The sequence below is a fragment of the Heptranchias perlo genome, chromosome 7 (genome assembly GCF_035084215.1).
Source record: "Heptranchias perlo isolate sHepPer1 chromosome 7, sHepPer1.hap1, whole genome shotgun sequence".
Classification (NCBI taxonomy): domain Eukaryota; kingdom Metazoa; phylum Chordata; class Chondrichthyes; order Hexanchiformes; family Hexanchidae; genus Heptranchias; species Heptranchias perlo.
The window spans coordinates 49,568,087-49,584,581 of NC_090331.1; the positions used below are offsets into that span (position 1 = coordinate 49,568,087).

The 16,495-nt window shown below is 43.3% G+C and overlaps 1 protein-coding gene across 2 annotated transcripts in view; it reads right to left on the reverse strand.

Moving 5' to 3' along the window:
• Window positions 1–16,495, reverse strand: part of LOC137323302 (glutamate decarboxylase 1) — a 53,829-nt gene that overhangs the window by 13,143 nt on the left and 24,191 nt on the right. For both annotated transcript variants that reach the window (XM_067986794.1, XM_067986795.1), the window contains exon 13: window positions 10,362–10,511. In XM_067986794.1, coding sequence (XP_067842895.1) covers window positions 10,362–10,511 — 150 coding nt within the window. The remainder of the gene's footprint in view (window positions 1–10,361; window positions 10,512–16,495) is intronic.

A 16,495-nucleotide genomic window follows, 5' to 3' on the forward strand; every position in this document is an offset into this window, starting at 1 on the left:
AAGTCAAGATCTACCCCAATGTGATCACGCATGTGTACTTTAAACAACAACATTCACCAGAAGTGCCACATTCTCCCTTTCTACAACTACTTCTTATCACATTTCTTCACTGGCAATATGATTAAATTAACTGAAACATTTAGCTGGGTAATCTGTTAATTTGGTGTGGAAATACCGTTATAATCATGAACAAGTTGGATAAGGAGCACGAGGGGATGCGGTAATAATATTGGCCGCAATCCATAATATTTGTAGTACAACATTGTTTCAATTTTAAGCACCTATAAATTTTTGCAAACTCTGTCACATTTGTGTGAAAATAAAGTGCTGTCAGATAGAACCCCCTGCCCAGTGTATGACAGTGCTGCTGAACTTGAGAGATAGAGTGACTGACATGGAGGATCTTAGCTCTCTCCTTTTATACAAATTAGATATTATGCTAGTCATTACAGTTTTCTATATACATATGTAACTTGATTGCACAATCCCAAGAGCAGCAGAATCATAAGAACAATGGAGTCCTGGCCGATAGACTCACATCTCTTCCAAGCACAATTCGGGCCAATTTAGCATTCGATGGGGTAGAAATTAGATCTCCTTTCATGGGTGTAAGATGGTTGCAACAAGGGCCAATTTCAGGGACCAACGTCCTGCACCCCAAGGACGCCTGAAAGACGGTCGACTCAATACTGGGGTGTCGGGCCATTTTTCAGGCGCCCCTGCCAGCTGCCTAAAACAGGCATTATGCGCATTGCATTTGTAAATGAAGGAGCCTATGTCTATTTTAGGACCCTTCTCCAAACCTGGAGCGGAGCAGGCTCCGGGCTTTCTCCGCTCAAGATTCTTCAGCGGCCACTGTGGCCTAAGCACCACCAAAAGGTACGTTTTTCTTGGTTTTAAAAACCTTCCTATGGAATGAGGAGGAGCAGGAGCGTTCCTCCCAAATCCACAGCCCTCCTGAGAACTGCTGCCAACCTGAGCTAGACCCCGTTCCTGTTCTCCTTCCCCTTCCTGGGACTTATCTGAGGGTCACAGCCGGCAAGGCAGCTGCCCGAAATTGCATTCATCAGTCGGGTGAGCTGCTTCTGGAGGCACGACAGGTGCCTGCAGCTCACCCAAAAGAAGCATATGAGGCCTGAGGCTCAATTTCAGGTGAGCCTCAGGCCACACGGTTGGGGTGCGCACTCTGAGCGGTCGATGGTTATGTGCCGGAAAATGAGCCATAACCAATTCCAACCCCCATTATTCCAAATCAAGCCAACACGTAGAAGATCTGATCTTGTAATTCTACAAGACAGGGACAGGTGGTAAAGATCGTTGTCCTGATTTTATGCTTCAGCTACAACAGGAAAGAAGTACTTCCAGTTATTCTTCCCATAATTTCATTGCAGATTGGCAATTATTTAGTTCTTGTATAAAATTCAGGGAGGGACGGGGTAGAGAACAGATAACACCTCATAACCAACTCTAATACTAATGCGTTTTGATAAGCATGCAGGTCATACAAAGAAGCAATGCTTTTGGAACATGCTTCTTTATCACTGTTTATACTTTACATACAGGCTTTATATATTTAATAAAACCTATCTGGTTTGTTATTGTTTTTATGCATCATAACATGTTGCTTATTGATTACAATGGAAAAGGATTACATGGAATGTAGATTTGCGATCTTCAGTCTCATTCAAACTAAATTATTTCTTACATGTTGAGTATACCCTCCTAGACATAGCCATTAGCAAACATTGACCACTGGTTATGCCATTTCTGATTTTCCGCTATGCTCACTGTAGTGTATTCAAATTACAAATGCAGCAAAATTTGGAGTAAATTCACACGCCAAGCGAGATTGGCATGCAAGACTGTGAAATTCACAGCGTATGTCGCTGATCTCGTTGTTGCAGGAAATTCTGGACCAATGTTACAGGCTTGTGGGTATCATGGAGATTTGCCCCATACGAGGTCATGCATGCAATGTTAATGAGAGGTGAAGGTGCCTTGTTGATCTAAATGGTATGCTTGAAGACTAACAGAAGGTCTTGTTGTAGGCAAAGTGAGTTGAAAGAGCAGTTTTGAGTAAAGAAGGTGCTTCAGTATTTGGAGAGGTTGCACTTAGTAGAAGGGAGTTTCCCTGATATCCAGGTCTAAGAGAGAAAGAATAGAATAGGTAGGGAGGTGAGTTGTAAAGGATGTAGTTCCTTGACTTACCTTGGCCATCCTTCTGTGGTCATTTAACCCAGGCAGGATATAGAAAATTCAGACGGGAAGCGAAAAAGGAAATAAGAGGGGCAAAGAGAGAGTATGAGAATAGACTGGCGGCCAACATAAATGGGAATCCAGAAGTCTTCTACAGGCATGTAAACAGTAAACGGGTAGTAAGAGGAGGGGTGAGGCCAAATAGGGACCATAAAGGAGATCTACTCATGGAGGCAGAGGGGATGGCTGAGGTACTAAATGAGTACTTTGCATTTGTCTTTACCAAGATGCTGCCAGAGTCTCAGTAAAGGAAGATATAGTTGAGATACTGGATGGGCTAAAAATTGATAAAGAAGAGGTACTTGAAAAGCTAGCTGTACTTAAAGTAGATAAGTCACCCCGTCGGGATGGGATGTATCCTAGGTTGCTGAGGGAAGTAAGGGTGGAAATTGTGGAGGTACTGGTCACAATCTTCCAAACATCCGTAGATACGGGGGTGGTGCCAGAGGACTGGAGAATTGCAAATGTTACACCCTTGTTCAAAAAAGGGTGTAAGGATAAACCCAGCAACTACAGGCCAGTCAGTTTAACCTCAGTGGTGGGGAAACTTTTAGAAACGATAATCCGGGAAAGAATTAACAGTCAATTGGAGGAGGGTGGATTGATTAGGGAAAGCCAGCATGAATTTGTTAAAGGCAAATCATGTTTAACTAACCGAATAGAGTTTTTTGATGAGGTAACAGAGAGGGTAGATGAGGGCAATGCAGTTGATGTGGTGTATATGAGCTTTCAAAAGGCATTTGATAAAGTGCCACGCGGAAGGCTTATCATCAAGATTGCGGCCCATGGAATAAAGAGGGCAGTAGCAACATGGATACAGAATTGGCTAAGGGACAGGAAACAGAGAGTAGTGGTGAATGGTTGTTTTTTGGACCTGAGGGAGGTGTACAGTAGTGTTCCCCAGGGGTCAGTGCTGGGACCACTGCTTTTCTTGATATATATTAACGACTTGGACTTGGGTGTACAGGGCACAGTTTCAAAATTTGCAGATGACACAAAATTTGGAAGGGTAGTAAACAGTGAGGAGGATTGTGATAGACTTCAAGAGGATATAGACAGGCTGGTGGAATGGGTGGACACGTGGCAGATGAAATTTAACACAGAAAAATGCAAAGTGATACATTGCAGTAGGAAGAACGAGGAGAGGCAATATAAACTAGAGGGCACATCTCTAAAAGGGGTACAGGAACAGAGAGATCTGGGATATATGTGCATAAATCGTTGAAGTTGGCAGGGCAGGTTGAGAAAGTGGTTAAAAAAGGATATGGGATCCTGGGCTTTATAAATAGTGGCATAGAGTACAAAAGTATGGAAGTCATGATGAAACTTCATAAAACATTGATTCGGCCACAACTAGAGTATTGTGTCCAGTTCTGGGCACCACACTTCGGGAAAGATGTGAAGGCCTTAGAAAGGGTGCAGAAGAGATTTACTAGAATGATTCCAGGGATGAGGAACTTTAGTAACATGGATAGACAGGAGAAGCTGGGGTTGTTCTCCTTGGAACAGAGACAGTTGCGAGGAGATTTGATAGAGGTATTCAAAATCGTGACGGGTCTAGACAGAGTGGATAGAGAGAAACTGTTCCCATTGGCGGAAGGGTCAAGGACCAGAGGACATAGATTTAAGGTGATTGGCAAAAGAACCAAAAGTGACATGAGGAAAATCCTTTTTACACAGCGAGTGGTTAGGATCTGGAATGCACTGCCCAAGGGGGTAGTGGAGGCAGATTCAATCATAGCCTTCAAAAGGGAACTGGATAAGTACTTGAAAGGAAAAATATTGCAGGGCTACAGGGAAAGGGCGGGGGAGTGGGACTAACTGGATTGCTCTTGCATAGAGCCGGTGCAGACTTGATGGGCCGAATGGCCTCCTTCTGTGCCGTAACCTTTCTATCATTCTATGATTTCTATGAACTTCCTCTCTGTTAATTCACACTGCTGACCTCAGGGAACTATTTCAACAAGACTATCTCTTCTGGTTTGGACAGAATTGGTAACCAGTTGGAGACAACCATAAGATCTTATTGGTGCTATTCAGTCTGCTTTCCTGCTGATTAATGTCCTTGGAGATCCAGTACTCAGCACCAGTGATCTGGCAGAAAGGTGCTCACATAATCCTGCTGTCTCTCAAGATAGCAGGTCAAACATGTTCTCTGGCCAATCCTCTCATGTGGTAAGACAGGTTGCCTTTAAACAGCACTGAAGATGCAGCCTGCAGCTAGTCCTTCTCAGAACTTATACGTCAGGCATGGAAGAACACTACAATCCCAAGAGGTTCACACACTCTGGCTACTCACACTGCACTTAGGAGGAGCACCATATTAGGCACAGGTAGAAGAGCAGAAGAGCACCCAGAGAAAGCACAGTGATCAGAAGTTATGATAATTGAGGGCAAGAAATAAATTATTCTGAGTTGCTAAAGTTCATGCTTTTGTCTCCTTAGTTTTTGCAACAGTTTGGATATAGCTGCGATGCAATGTGACGAATGGGATCTGTTTGTTTGAATGGTAGTGCAGAAGTTTGTTGGCATTGTGGATTCTCAGATGGACTGGACTGCTCATGCAGTTGAGAAAGCCAGTTCTGAAGAAAGGTACCCAGAATACAATGGTTGCGGACGACTGCGAATTCTAGCAGAGGGCTCTCCTCAGCAGCCTCTTGCTACTGCTGGTGCTAGTCACCTTCTTCCCCATTGCCTTCTGTTACCTTCCTCTTACACAACATCTATAAGAAGTCCTCTTGACAAAGCAACATTTTGGAGCATGCAGCTCAACACTACAATCCTGGACACTCATGCAGGTCTGTATTACAAAGCCCAACCAGACTTATCGAGGCACCTGAAGCATGCCTTTAACATTCAAATGATGTGTTCAATTATAGATGCAGAACAGATCTAGCAGCTCAAAACTGTAACCTCATGGCCTGGCATATTCCTCACTCTAACATTACAAACAAGCCAGGGGATCAACCCTGGTTCAATGAGGAGTGTAGAAAAGCATGCAAGCAGCAGCACCAGGCGTACCTAAAAATGAGGTGCCAATCTGGTGAAGATACAACACAGGACTACATGCATGCTAAACAACGGAAGCAACATGTTATAGACAGAGCTAAGCGATTCCACAACCAATGGATCAGATCAAAGCTCTGCAGTCCTGCCACATCCAGTCATGAATGGTGGTGGACAATTAAACAACTAACAGGAGGAGGAGGCTCTGCAAACATCCCCATCCTCAATGATGGCAGAGCCCAGCACGTGAGTGCAAAAGACAAGGCTGAAGCATTTGCAACCACCTTCAGCCAGAAGTGCCGAGTAGATGATCCATCTCGGCCTCCTCCCGATATCCCCACCATCACAGAAGCCAGACTTCTGGCTAATTTGATTCACTCCACGTGATATCAAGAAACGGCTGAGTGCACTGGATAGAGCATAGGCTATGGGCCCCGACAACATCCCAGCTGTAGTGCTGAAGACTTGTGCTCCAGAACTAGCCGTGCCTCTAGCCAAATTGTTCCAGTACAGCTACAACACTGGCATCTACCCGACAATGTGGAAAATTGCCCAGGTATGTCCTGTCCATAAAAAGCAGGGCAAATCCAATCCGGCCAATTACCACCGCATCAGTCTACTCTCAATCATCAGCAAAGTGATGGAAGGTGTCGTCGACAGTGCTATCAAGCGGCACTTACTCACCAATAACCTACTCACCGATGCTCAGTTTGGGTTCCGCCAGGACCACTCAGCTCCAGACTTCATTACAGCCTTGGTCCAAACATGGACAAAAGAGCTGAATTCCAGACGTGAGGTGAGAGTGACTGCCCTTGACATCAGGCAGCATTTGACCGAGTGTGGCACCAAGGAGCCCGAGTAAAATTGAAGTCAATGGGAATCAGGGGGAAAACTCTCCAGTGGCTGGGGTCATACCTAGCACAAAGGAAGATGGTAGTGGTTGTTGGAGGCCAATCATCTCAGCCCCAGGACACTGTTGCAGGAGTTCCTCAGGGCAGTGTCCTAGGCCCAACCATCTTCAGCTGCTTCATCAATAACCTTCCCTCCATCATACGGTCAGAAATGGGGATGTTCGCTGACGATTGCACAGTGTTCAGTTCCATTCGCAACCCCTCAGATAATGAAGCAGTCCATGCCCACATGCAGCAAGACCTGGACAACATCCAGGCTTGGGCTGATAAGTGGCAAGCAACATTCACACCAGACAAGTGCCAGGCAATGACCATCTCCAACAAGAGAGAGTCTAACCACCTCCCCTTGACATTCAACAGCATTACCATCGCCGAATCCCTCACTATCAACATCCTGGGGGGTCACCATTGACCAGAAACTTAACTGGATCAGCCACATAAATACTGTGGCTACAAGAGCAGGTCAGAGGCTGGGTATTCTGCGGCGAATGATTCATCTCCTGACTGACCAAAGCCTTCCCACCATCTACAAGGCACAAATCAGGAGTGTGATGGATTACTCTCCACTTGCCTGAATAAGTGCAGCTCCAACAACACTCAAGAAGCTCAACACCATCCAGGACAAAGCAGCCCGCTTGATTGACACCCCATCCACCACCCAAAATATCCACTCCCTTCACCACCGGCGCACAGTGGCTGCAGTGTGTACCATCCACAGGATGCACTGCAGCAACTCGCCAAGGCTTCTTCGACAGCACCTCCCAAACCCGTGACCTCTACCACCTAGAAGGACAAGGGCAGCAGGCACATGGGAATAACACCATCTGCACATTCCCCTCCAAGTCACACACCATCCCGACTTGGAAATATATCATCGTTCCTTCATCGTCGCTGGGTCAAAATCCTGGAATTCCCTACCTAACAGCACTGTGGGTACTGCAGCGGTTCAAGAAGGTGGCTCACCACCACCTTCTCAAGGGAATTAGGGATGGGCAATAAATGCTGGCGTTGCCAGCGACGCCCACTTCCCATGAACGAATAAAAAAAAATTAAACCCTGGGGGTTAAATGGACCTCTTTTTTTTAGTTTTGCTGGGATGCTGGAGAATCACACAGGTGTCATCAGCCAAGGCTAAAGTGCCTTTATCACCCAGGAACCAGATGCATATTTGCCTTTCATCTTGTATTAGTGCTGGTCTTAATATAATCATAGAATCAAAGAAAGTTACAGCACAGAAGGAGGCCATTCGGCTCACAGTGTCCGTACCAACCGAGAAAGAGCTATCCAGTTTAATCCCACTTTCCAGCTCTTGGTCCGTAGCCCTGTAGGTTACAGCACTTCAAGTGCATATCCAAGTACTTTTTAAATGAGTTGAGGGTTTCTCCCTCTACCACCCTTTCAGGCAGTGAGTTCCAGACCCCCACCACCCTCTGGGTGAAAAAAATTCTCCTCAGCTCCCCTCTAATCCTTCTACCAAATACTTTAAATCTATGTCCCCTGATCACTGACCCCTCTGCTAAGGGAAATAGGTCCTCCCTATCCACTCTATCTAGTCCCATCATAATTTTATATACCTCAATTAAATCTCCCATCAGCCTCCTTTGTTCCAAAGAAAACAACCTCAGCCTATCCAATCTTTTCTTGTAACTAAAATTCTCCAGCCCTGGCAACATCCTCGTAAATCTCCTCTGTATCCTCTCTAGTGCATTCACATCTTTCCTGTAATGCGGCGACCAGAACTGTATGCAGTACTCAAGCTGCAGCCTAACCAATGTTTTATACAGTTTTAGCATAACCTCCCTGCTCTTATATTCTATGCCTCGGCTAATAAAGGAAAGTATCCCACATGCCTTTTTAACCACCTGCTACCTTCAGGGATCTGTGCACATGTACTCCAAGGTCCCCTTGTTCCTCTACAACACTAGGTATCCTCCCATTTATTGTGTACTCCCTTCCCTTGTTTGCCCTCCCCAAATGTATTACCTCTGGATTGAATTCCATTTGCCACTTTTCTGCCCACCTGACCAGTCCACTGATATCTTCCTGCAGTCTACAGCTTTTCTCCTCTCTATCAAGCACACAGGCCATTTTTGTATCATCTGCAAACTTCTTGATCAAGCCCCCTGCATTCAATTCCAAATCATTAATTTATACCACAAAAAGCAGGGGACCTAGTACTGAGCCTTGCGGAACCCCACTGGAAACAGCCTTCCAGTTGCAAAAACACCTGTCAACCATTACCCCTTTGCTTCCTGCCACTGAACCAGCTAGCCACTTTCCCTTGGATCCCATGGGCTTTTACATTTTTGACAAGTCTGTCATGTGGGACCTTGTTAAAAGCCTTGCTAAAATCCACGTACACTGCATCAAACGTGTTACCTCCTCAAAAAATTCAATCAAGTTATTTAGACACGACCTTCCCTTAACAAATCCATGTTGACTGTCCTTGATTAATCTGTGCCTTTCTAAATGACGGTTTATATCGATTCAATCTATGGCCCCTTGTACTTTTGGGAATCCTGCCACTAAAGAATCCCATGGCCCTTTCAACCTGATGCTAAGCATCTATAGGAAATCTGACAAAGTTACTTGCATGAGAAAGGAAGTTCCAGTCACCTTCTATGATCCAAATACTCTGAGACCTCTCTCCCCAGTCATCCCAGAATCTCGCACTCCCATCCCCAATACTCCTGCACCCTGTGACCATCACCCACTACTTCCAGTCCCAGAACTCTCCCCTGTGTTCCCACCGTGAAATCCATTCCAAGCACTTCCACACCCAGCAACCTCTTCCCTGATGCTCCTGTATTTGCTACACCAATCTCAGTGCTTCCACACTTCAAGACTTCCCTCTATCACTTCCACCCTACTCCTAGAATTCCTATACCCTGAAAGCTATCCCACTACTACTTCCAAATCCAAGTAGCTCTTTCCCCATTACTCCTAGACCTTTGCATCCCTCCATTTCTCCCATTCCCCACCACCTGCTCCCACTGTCCCAGGCTGTTGAACCAATGTTACCAAACTCCTTTCCATCTCCTATTTATTCTGGACTTTAAGAAGCGATAAGACATATTTTGTTGAATAGCAGCCAGAAGGCCCCAGAGCTGGTGGCAATTACTGTTGCTGCAAGCCTCTCAAATTCCTCTCCCACTTTTAGGCACAAGTCCCTTCTGCCCCGTGCTTGGGCAGAGGGGCTTGGAAGAAAGCCAGCTCCATTTTCTCTATCCAGGCATTATCATAAAATATTAGAGGAAACCCTTTATACTCTTCTCATTATTTCAATTCAGACTGGGGGTTAGTTTAAAGATTTCTAAGCCAGCTGTGTTTGCTAAAAAATTATATGTGTATTTATATTTTAAAAGATTCGTACTTGTAGCTGTTGAATGTTTAGATATTTAGATCTCCACAGCCATACACATCGAGGATGATGTATTCCCATTTAATTTCACTGCCAAGGTATAGGAAGTCATTTCTGGTACTTGTGTATATAACCATGAGATAGTCAATTCCACTACAGCAAGTATTTCCAATGTTCCACAGTGCTGTAACTAGACCACTTTTGTTACCAAGGCAACCTCATCTGAAACTACGCTGCAGAGCTGTAAGAGATGATTTTCCAGAACGTTCTGTTTGATATTTGCAGTCTTTACAGAAGCACCATCCAGTGGCGATTATGGCTTTTCAAAAAGAAAAAAAATCACCTACAAACATTATAGGGGGGAATCTGACCCAGGTTAATGCATACCTCAATTCTGCACTTTTGAAACCAAAATTACAGGCAGGATTAACTCCAAATTCGGGGAACATGGACATACATCCTCTAAATAATTTAAATCTCAGTGGTACTAAACAGAAATCTGCCCATTAATTGTAGCCTAAATTTCATGAGGTAGAAATTCCGATCTGTGACCCATTAAAGTGAATGGGTGGACAATCATGGACTGTTGAGTGCAGACACAGATTTCCTACTCCTCATGTTTTCTGCATGTTTTCGGTAAGTTACATTTGTTTTAATTATCTGACTTTTTTAATGCATTTTTGGATCCTAGTTTCCCCTTTTCCAAGGACAAACTGGTCAGTTTTAGTGCTGAAAAACAAATCATCTATGTAACCACTAATTCAGGCAAGCAGGTGTTTGCAACATGTCAAGCTGACAATTAAGGACTTCAACCAAGGTTACGTTACCTTAGCTTTCCACATCAGCCAAAACTTGAAAATGTCCACGTGACGGCCACACTGTATTGCTTTATCTCCTGTGTCATAGGATACATCGTACTGTTTGTCTTGCTGGAACAGATACCCTGCGCACATCTGATTGCAGCCCTGGAGGATACCCTGTGAACAAAGTATAATTGTTATTTTACTCCACCTAGCCATAACAAAAATTTAATCTTCCAGAATATTGTGTATTTAGACTTATTTTTCAAGATACATATCATTTGCTCTTTTCTCTCAGCTAGGTAGAGGAAAAAGGGAAAGTCACAATCAATGGAGGGAAGACCATTAAAACAGGTAAAACATGGAATGTCCTCAAATTATTAAGATACAAAAGACAAAATACCTAGAACAAGCGGGATCAATTTCATAATATACCCACTGTTATTTCTTTCCATTAATTTTAAGTGCCTCCATTTGATTTTTTCATCTTTATTTCTTCTCCCTCTCCCATTTCTATTATTGTACACAGTCTCCCAGATGCCAACTATTCAGGGAAGCAAACAAGGCAAAGTCATTCCCACCAGTCAAGGACTTCCTTGTGAACCAAGAGACCTCTCCATTTTAATACTGTTTTACTATAGCAAAGCAATTAACGTTAACAAAACTAATTACTAGGCAAGCTAAAATGAATCTAGAAAGGAGTATTGTAGAAAAGAGTCAAAACAATGGGAAGGTTATAAAAGTTTGTTTATGTTAGGAATCAAAGGTCAGTTAGGGAACAAGTAAGACCATTACAGGATGTGGGAAGATTATAAATAATGATAAAGGCATGGCAGAAGAGGAAGAAGGTTGGATGTTCCCCTTACATAGCAGATAAGACTAAAACTCAGATAAGTTGTTTGCAGGTCTCAAAGGAAATCTTGTTAGCTAAGTTAAAAGGGCTCAAGATAGAGAAAGCAATAGGTCCAGATTTAATTTTTCCTAGGGTATTGAAAGAAATGGGAGAAGTGTTGTGTGATGCCCTGGTAAATATTGTCACTAGCCCACTGAGACCTGGGGTAGTGACAGAAAAGGCACATGTAGTGTCCTTATTTTAAAAAAGGATTAAAGTCAAATCCTAGAAACTATAGACTATAAACTATAGACAGGGAGTGAAATTGGTCTTGGGCGGGAGCGCAAAACAGGTGACAGCGAATCGGCAGCCTGTTTTACACCCCGCCGATCAGCCGCCTGATATTTAAAATCTACTCTTGTGGCTCTAGCGAAGGTGCAGAGAAGGGGAGCTAGGATGATCCCAAGTCTAAGATCATTGAACTAAGACTTGATGCCTTGGGCTCAGGTTTGCTGGAGAGACATAAACTTAGAAGAAAGCATTAGGAACAGGGGTCATGGGATACAGAAGCATTAGTCTGGGAGTGCTGGAGAAGCCATTTTGGGAATTCTGCCTCAATCCCAATGAGAAACATCATATTCTCAGTTATGACTGGGAGCCTGCTTTAAATTGGTTAAGTTCTTTTAATAGGGAAAAGGCTTCTAAAAGTACTGGAAGTACTTCAGCAACTTAAAGCCAGTTCCTAGTCATGCTTGGTGTGCAGTTTTTGTTAATGTGGGGGTAGGGGCTGGGAGTGGTTAGGTCAGGGCAATAGGAGACACAGGAGGACTGAGGTGCAGCGGGGGTGGCAGTGCTGACAATAGGGTCAGGGCTTGGGGTTGCAGCTGAAGAGGTTTGGTAGAGGAGAGTGGAGAAATGGAAGTAGCAAGAAGCATGAGGCTGGATTTGAGAAGGCCTTAGGTATATGTACAGTGCCTTGCAAAGAGGATTCAAAGGAAGGTAAGTATAGTAAGGATAGTTTAAGGGTAACAGGTAGGCATTACAGGCAAGCATGACATAAGTAGCATGATGGCAATAACATGACAGGATGAAGTAATTAAGTGCTACTTTACAGGGACACAGGAAATCCTTGCTTTACACAATGTACAATAGCAGATCTCCTGAGGCTTTGCTTCTGGTCCATTAGACTAAACAGTTCTGGAACAGTAGAGATGTTATCAACAAAGTGTGACAAGGAAAGTGTTACAGGAAATAAGTGTGACACTTACCGGAAATGCATGCTATCTGCAAACCCTTTAATGTATTAGGGTATGATAGTGTAGTGGTTATGTTACTGGACTAGTAACCCAGAGGCCTGGACTAATAGTCCAGTGAACATGAGTGCAAATCCCACCATGGTAGTTTAAGAATTTGAATTCAGTTTTTTAAAAATCTGGAAATAAAAAGTTGTTAATCATAAGAGTGACCATGAAGCTGTCGGATTGTCTTAAAAACCCAACTGATTCACTCATGCCCTTTAAGAAAGGAAACCTGCTGTCCTTAACCGGTCTTATCCGGATGTTTCTGCCTCTCTCTGTGTTTTTTTTTCTCTGTTTTTTTTCCCTGTTTGTTTTTTTGTTGAATGTGTATTCGGAGGTTCTGCAGGTAACACCTCTCTGTCTGAACACGGTGATTGCCTTGGCAACGGGCAGTTGCAGGGGCAGTCTGTAAACACCATGTATTATTGTTCAATATGTATAAATGCGTAGGCTTCAAGGAGATCTTGAAACATTTGCCTGAGGAAGGAGAAAATCTCCGAAAGCTTGTGAATTTAAAATAAAATTGCTGGACTATAACTTGGTGTTGTAAAATTGTTTACAATTCTTAACCGGTCTGGCCTACACGTGACTCCAGTCCCACATCAACATGGTTAACTCTTAACTGCCTAGCAACCCGCTCAGTTGTATCAAACCGCTACATGCAGCTGTTCAAGAAGAAGACCCACCACCGCCTTCTAAGGGCAACTCGGGATGGGCAATAAATACCAGCCTTGCCGGTAACATCCACATCCTGAGAAGTAATAGTAATTTTTTTAAACTATCAGGCATCGTTCACAGTGAATCAGAGAATATACTAATGCATGACATCCAAAGTGTGACATCTGAAGTGTGATGGCTAAAGTAAAATAAGAATGACACAGGAAGTGCGCACCAAATATAACAGCCTAGATTTTCTGCTCAGTTGTTATGCTGGCTGAAGTATGGTGAGGTTCTGATCCCAACTGATATTTCAGGGTTGAGGCTATATGACATATTCCTGCCATTTGCATATAATTAGAATACATCCACCAGCTCTATGGTGTAACTCCAGTAGAAAATCTAAACTAAGACTTTCGATATATTACAGATAGATTTACCCTTACCTTTTCATTTTTATTTTTCAGATAGCAAAAAGCAAGCATTATATCTACTTACAGATAAATTCTTGAGAGGTTTATAAAATTCCAAAACTGCTTCTATTTTTAGCAATGATGTTTCAGCAGAAAAACCACAACAGCTACACTCACCTTTCATCACACTTTCCAAAAGAAAACCCCACAGTTGTCTTAAACCCACTTCCTATCTCACAGTTTCCTGTGTTGAAATACAGTCATGAAAACCTACCACCATCTTGGATGCTTTAAGACATGTGCAGGTGAATATTCCTCTTGGAAACAACGGCATGTTACCTTGGAGGGGCTGGAGCCTGCTTGCACTGTCTCCATCCCTGACCCTGGCCAATTTCGCAGGGTCAGAACCATTTGAATAAATTTGGCAATCTCCAGCATGGCTGGATGGTCCAACACAGTGGGGTGGGGGGGGGGGGAATATTGTGTGTGGCTTGCAGAGCCAGCTGAAGTGCCAAAAATTAAAAATATTTATTTTTTATTTCAAATCTTCCACCTTGCCTGGTGCAATCACTGATTCTGCGCTAGGCAAAGTGGCCATTTAATTTTTAATTCCCCCTGAGGCCCATTCCAACCTTAGATAGCATGAATGCACGGCATTCCTAGTTCCCAGTGTCACTAAGGTGCAAATGACAGGAAATGTGCCGTATGATGTATTCCCATCATTTGCATATAATTATAATATGGCCACCCATACTTGTGTGGGTGTATTAAACGCCTGATCTCAGTTCCAGTGGGAAATCATGGAAGTGGCATCAGATGGCAGGGAGACGGTAAAAAGGCTCTCTGCCTGATTTTCCTTCCTCTCAAGTTATACTGAGAAGGAAATTCAGCCCTGTGAGTTGCTCAGTTCTTTGTATGAAGATTTATGGTTTGACCAGTCAGCTGTATCAGCACTATCAAAAATGTATTTTCTACTCTTTTCAGCATTATTACTGCTAACACAGGCCCTAATAGTCATTTCCTATTCCCAGTGGTAGTGCTGCTTGCCATGGCTTGATATTTTCAATTTAGACCTTAATTAGGTTGTAACAGCCTTAATAATTCCACACATTAAGTTTGCCCTACCAATTTCAGCACTATTGTCTGATTTTATTAACATTTGTTCTTACAAGCATCAGAGAACTCAAAGGCTGCCATTGCACTCGTATTTCTGTGCCAGTTCCAGGCAGCTAATTTGCAATGTTATGAGAAATTGAATGGAACTGTCACTAACATTAAAAAGTATCAGAAGTAACTTTATAAAGTTCACAGGAGATCCAACAAACTACCTGGTATTTGTGGCTTCAAACTAGGCTAACATTATAATATACTCAGTCCCAAGCCATGCAGTATGTTAAGTTGCTTGCCTGACTCATGAGTCATACTGTCCCTTTCATATTGATGCATACCCATATCTGCTGTGCATTGGCACAAAAAGCAAAAAAGTTGGGTATTATGCCTTTACTCATTTTAAGAATATATGAGCATAAGAAATTGGAGCAGAAATAGGCCTGCTCTGCCATTCAATAAGATCAAGGCTGATCTTCTACCTCAACTCCATATGCCTGATCCCCATATCCCTTGATTCCCTTAGACTCCAAAAATCTATCGATCTCTTGAATATACTCAACGACTGAGCATCCGCAGCCCTCTGGAGTAGAGAGTTCCAAATATTCATGACCCTCTGAGTGAAGAAATTTCTCCTCATCTCAGTCCCAAATGTCCAACCCCTTATCCTGAGACTATGTCCCCTAGTTCTAGACTCTCCAGCTTGGGGAAACATTCTCTCAGCATCTACCCTGACAAGCCCTCTTAGAATCTTTTATGTTTCAGTGAGATCACCTCTCATTCTTCTAAACCCCAGAAAGTATAGGCCCGTTCTACTCAATCTTTCCTCATAGGACAACCCTCTCATCCCAGGAATTAATCTAGTGAACCTTCATTGCACCTCCTCTAAGGCAAGTATATCCTTCCTTAGATAAGGAGACCAAAACTGCACACAGTACTCCAGGTGTGGTCTCACCAAAGCCCTATACAATTGCAGCAAGACTTCCTTACTCTTGTACTCCAACCCCCTTGCAATAAAGGCCAACATACCATTTTCCTTCCTGATTGGTTGCTGTACCTGCATGTTAACTTTCTGTGATTTGTCTACAAGGACACCCAAATCCCTCTGAACATCAACATTTAATAGTTTCTCACCATTTAAAAAATATTCCTTTTTTTTCCTACCAAAGTGAATAACCTCACATTACCCCAAATTATACTCCATCTGCCATTGCTTGCCCACTCGCTTAACCCAGCGATATCCCTTTGCAGACTCTTTGTGTCCTCCTCACAGCTTACTTTTCCACCTGGCTTTGTATCATCAGCAAACTTGGATACTTTACACTCGGTCCCTTCATCTAAGTCATTAATATAGATTGTAAATAGCTGAGGCCCAAGCACCGATCCCTGCGGCACCCCACTAGTTACAAGCTGCCAACCCGAAAATGAGTCGTTTATTCCTACTCTCTGTTTTCTGTCCATTAACCAATCCTCTATCCATGATAATAAATTACCCCCAATCCCATGAGCCCTAATCTTGTGTAACAACCTCTTATGTGGCACCTTGTTGAATGCCTTTTGAAAATCCAAATATATTACATCCACTGATTCCCCTTTACCTAGCCTGCCAGTTACACCCTCAGAAAAACTCTAATAGATTTGTCAAGCACGATTTCCTTTTCATAAAACCGTATTGACTCTGCCTAGTCATATTATGGTTTTCTAAGTGTCCTGTTACTATGTCCTTAATAATAGATTTTAGCATTTTCCCTACTACTGATGTCAGGCTAACTGACCTATAGTTCCCTGTTTTCTCACTCCCTCCTTTTTTTGAATAGCGGGGTTACATTTGCTACCTTCGAATCCATGGGGACC